General features: G+C 59.2%; 1 protein-coding gene across 1 annotated transcript in view; it reads left to right on the top strand.

Annotated features, from left to right (window-relative positions):
• ADAMTS15 (ADAM metallopeptidase with thrombospondin type 1 motif 15) overlaps positions 1-4,985 on the top strand; it is a 48,755-nt gene that overhangs the window by 36,123 nt on the left and 7,647 nt on the right. The window contains exons 3-4 of the mRNA XM_018574900.1: positions 389-556; positions 3,689-3,977. Coding sequence (XP_018430402.1) covers positions 389-556; positions 3,689-3,977 — 457 coding nt within the window. The remainder of the gene's footprint in view (positions 1-388; positions 557-3,688; positions 3,978-4,985) is intronic.

The following is a 4,985-nucleotide window of genomic DNA, read 5'->3' as shown; positions in this document are numbered from 1 at the left end:
GTGTGGGTGCCAGGAGGGGGGGGGGGGGGGGGTCACTCGCAGACTCTGAGCAGCCATGTTTATGTTACTAAACCTGGAACCCGACATTTGCAGGAAAACAACAACAGGAACCTTTCTATGGATTGGCCCAAGCCTCGGAACTGTCACTGGCCAGCTTGGCCCGCAAGTAATGTGTGCCGTTAGACAGGTCCTCTTCTATGTTCCGTGTAGTGGGATCTGTATACAGGCGTGTTATGTATGTTCTCCCCTCCCCCTCCTGGCAGAATGGCTTCCACATGTCTGTACGGTTTCGGGACGCCGGCACTAAATCACAATTGCTCAATGTTACATTTTGGGGATAATTCGGCGACTCATCGGCCTCGCCCCCTTAACCCTTTCCCTCCCGCAGGTCACGTCTTCAACATGCCACACGACAACGTCAAAGCCTGCGAGGAGGTGTTTGGAAAACTCAAAGAGAATCACATGATGTCACCCACATTGATCCAGATCGACCGAGCCAATCCCTGGTCCGGGTGCAGTGCCGCCATCATCACCGACTTCTTAGACAGCGGGCACGGTGAGCTCTACTACCAACAGTTCACACCGGCACCTGTACAATGATGGGGGGGGGGCACCGGCACCTGTACAATGATGGGGGGGGGGACACCGGCACCTGTACAATGATGGGGGAGGGGGACACCGGCACCTGTACAATGATGGAGGAGGGGGACACCGGCACCTGTACAATGATGGGGGAGGGGGACACCGGCACCTGTACAATGATGGAGGAGGGGGACACCGGCACCTGTACAATGATGGGGGAGATGGACACCGGCACCTGTACAATGATGTGTTAGGGGGACACCGGCACCTGTACAATGATAGGGGAGGGGGACACCGGCACCTGTACAATGATGGGGGAGGGGGACACCGGCACCTGTACAATGATGGGGGAGGGGGACACCGGCACCTGTACAATGATGGGGGAGGGGGACACCGGCACCTGTACAATGATGGGGGAGGGGGACACCGGCACCTGTACAATGATGGGGGAGGGGGACACCGGCACCTGTACAATGATGGGGGAGGGGGACACCGGCACCTGTACAATGATGGGGGAGGGGGACACCGGCACCTGTACAATGATGTGGTAGGGGGACACCGGCACCTGTACAATGATGGGGGAGGGGGACACCGGCACCTGTACAATGATGTGTTAGGGGGACACCGGCACCTGTACAATGATGGGGGAGGGGGACACCGGCACCTGTACAATGATGGGTTAGGGGGACACCGGCACCTGTACAATGATGGGGGAGGGGGACACCGGCACCTGTACAATGATGGGTTAGGGGGACACCGGCACCTGTACAATGATGGGGGAGGGGGACACCGGCACCTGTACAATGATGGGGGAGGGGGACACCGGCACCTGTACAATGATGGGGGAGGGGGACACCGGCACCTGTACAATGATGGGGGAGGGGGACACCGGCACCTGTACAATGATGGGGGAGGGGGACACCGGCACCTGTACAATGATGGGGGAGGGGGACACCGGCACCTGTACAATGATGGGGGAGGGGGACACCGGCACCTGTACAATGATGGGGGAGGGGGACACCGGCACCTGTACAATGATGGGGGAGGGGGACACCGGCACCTGTACAATGATGGGGGAGGGGGACACCGGCACCTGTACAATGATGGGGGAGGGGGACACCGGCACCTGTACAATGATGGGGGAGGGGGACACCGGCACCTGTACAATGATGGGTTAGGGGGACGCTGGCACCTGTACAATGATGTGTTAGGGGGACACCGGCCCCTGTACAATGATGGGGGAGGGGGACACCGGCACCTGTACAATGATGGGTTAGGGGGACGCTGGCACCTGTACAATGATGTGTTAGGGGGACACCGGCACCTGTACAATGATGGGTTAGGGGGACACCGGCCCCTGTACAATGATGGGGGGGGGGGGCACCGGCACCTGTACAATGATGGGTTAGGGGGACACCGGCCCCTGTACAATGATGGGGGGGGGGGGCACCGGCACCTGTACAATGATGGGTTAGGGGGACACCGGCCCCTGTACAATGATGGGGGGGGGGGGCACCGGCACCTGTACAATGATGGGTTAGGGGGACACCGGCCCCTGTACAATGATGGGGGGGGGGGGCACCGGCACCTGTACAATGATGGGTTAGGGGGACACCGGCCCCTGTACAATGATGGGGGGGGGGGGCACCGGCACCTGTACAATGATGGGTTAGGGGGACACCGGCCCCTGTACAATGATGGGGGGGGGGGGCACCGGCACCTGTACAATGATGGGTTAGGGGGACACCGGCCCCTGTACAATGATGGGGGGGGGGGGCACCGGCACCTGTACAATGATGGGTTAGGGGGACACCGGCCCCTGTACAATGATGGGGGGGGGGGGCACCGGCACCTGTACAATGATGGGTTAGGGGGACACCGGCCCCTGTACAATGATGGGGGGGGGGGGCACCGGCACCTGTACAATGATGGGTTAGGGGGACACCGGCCCCTGTACAATGATGGGGGGGGGGGGCACCGGCACCTGTACAATGATGGGTTAGGGGGACACCGGCCCCTGTACAATGATGGGGGGGGGGGGCACCGGCACCTGTACAATGATGGGTTAGGGGGACACCGGCCCCTGTACAATGATGGGGGGGGGGGGCACCGGCACCTGTACAATGATGGGTTAGGGGGACACCGGCCCCTGTACAATGATGGGGGGGGGGGGCACCGGCACCTGTACAATGATGGGTTAGGGGGACACCGGCCCCTGTACAATGATGGGGGGGGGGGGCACCGGCACCTGTACAATGATGGGTTAGGGGGACACCGGCCCCTGTACAATGATGGGGGGGGGGGGCACCGGCACCTGTACAATGATGGGTTAGGGGGACACCGGCCCCTGTACAATGATGGGGGGGGGGGGCACCGGCACCTGTACAATGATGGGTTAGGGGGACACCGGCCCCTGTACAATGATGGGGGGGGGGGGCACCGGCACCTGTACAATGATGGGTTAGGGGGACACCGGCCCCTGTACAATGATGGGGGGGGGGGGCACCGGCACCTGTACAATGATGGGTTAGGGGGACACCGGCCCCTGTACAATGATGGGGGGGGGGGGCACCGGCACCTGTACAATGATGGGTTAGGGGGACACCGGCCCCTGTACAATGATGGGGGGGGGGGGCACCGGCACCTGTACAATGATGGGTTAGGGGGACACCGGCCCCTGTACAATGATGGGGGGGGGGGGCACCGGCACCTGTACAATGATGGGTTAGGGGGACACCGGCCCCTGTACAATGATGGGGGGGGGGGGCACCGGCACCTGTACAATGATGGGTTAGGGGGACACCGGCCCCTGTACAATGATGGGGGAGGGATGATGGATGGATGACGGATGGATGATGGATGGATGATGGATGGATGGATGATGGATGGATGACGGATGGATGATTGATGGATGATGGATGATGGATGGATGGATGATGGATGGATGGATGGAGAATGGATGGATGATGGATGGATGATGGATGGATGATGGATGGATGATGGATGGATGGATGATGGATGGATGATGGATGGATGATGGATGGATGGATGACGGATGGAGACGGTCAGAGACGGGACTCTTTCTAATGGTCTGCTCTGTCTTTAGGTGAATGTCTCCTGGACGAGCCGGCGAAGCCGATCACACTCCCTGACGAGCTGGCCGGAGGACGTTACAGTCTGGGCCGGCAGTGCGAGCTGGCATTCGGCCTGGGCTCCAAGCCTTGCCCCTATATGCAGTACTGTACAAAGCTGTGGTGTACGGGCCGAGCCCGGGGGCAGCTGGTGTGCCAGACCCGCCACTTTCCCTGGGCTGACGGTACCAGCTGTGGTGAGGGAAGGTTCTGCCTGAATGGAGAGTGCGTGGAGAAGCACAACACCACCCGGCATCAGGTGAGGTGACAACGTATCATTCACAGGACGTATGACAGGCAATGGGGTGTCACCCCCATGGAGAGGAGGGGCCTCAGGAATGTGGGTTGGGGGGCAGTTTGTCCTTTGGATACAAATCCAAAGGGCATATCAGACCCTGCCAGCCTGTGTGTACCCCCCATATATACTACCCCTACCCTATACTGGGGGTAATTATAATAGAAGAGTACTCCATACTGGGGGTATTAGAAGAGTACTCCATACTGGGGGTATTAGAGGGGTACTCCATACTGGGGGTATTAGAGGGGTACTCCATACTGGGGGTATTAGAGGGGTAGTATATGACGGGGAAGGCGACTCTGCGGGGTCCATGGATGTCACTGGGGAAGGGAAGCCCCCCGCCGATCTATTACACATCTGTTGCTGTTTGCGCTCAGTACACGGAGTTACGAGTCGAGGAAATATATTCTGCCCATCATCCCCTCCAGCTGCAGCATCAATACTGCCTTCCACGCGTGTGCGCTCACATACATGTCTGCCGTGTTTTATAGCTGTGCCCCCCTCCATCCATGTGACCTTCAGTATACAACGTGGCTTCTCCCACAGCGACGGGACTTCCTTCTATTTTCTACCAGGTATCTCCCGATTACACTGAATGACCCCTAGTATTGCCCCCGGGGTATTGCACTACCATAGCAGCCCCTGCCTACCATGACTTCTACCCTGCTCAATGCTTTTCTCTCACAGCACTTTGTTGATATTTCAGGGTCATTCACAGACAGGAACAATCTAGGACACAAAAAGTGGAACGTGAGCTGAATTGTGTCTCTGCCCCTCCCACAATGGTGAGATCCCTCCCCCCAGTAGTTTGTGTCTCTGCCCCTCCCACAATGGTGAGATTTCCCCCCAGTAGTTTGTGTCTCTGCCCCTCCCACAATGGTGAGATCCCTCCCCCCAGTAGTTTGTGTCTCTGCCCCTCCCACAATGGTGAGATCCCTCCCCCCAGTAGTTTGTGTCTCTGCCCCTCCCACAAT

This window comes from Nanorana parkeri, unplaced genomic scaffold, assembly GCF_000935625.1.
Source record: "Nanorana parkeri isolate BGI_ZX_2015 unplaced genomic scaffold, ASM93562v1 scaffold3341, whole genome shotgun sequence".
In the NCBI taxonomy this organism is placed as follows: Eukaryota; Metazoa; Chordata; class Amphibia; order Anura; family Dicroglossidae; genus Nanorana; species Nanorana parkeri.
This window is presented reverse-complemented; position numbering and strand designations above follow the sequence as displayed.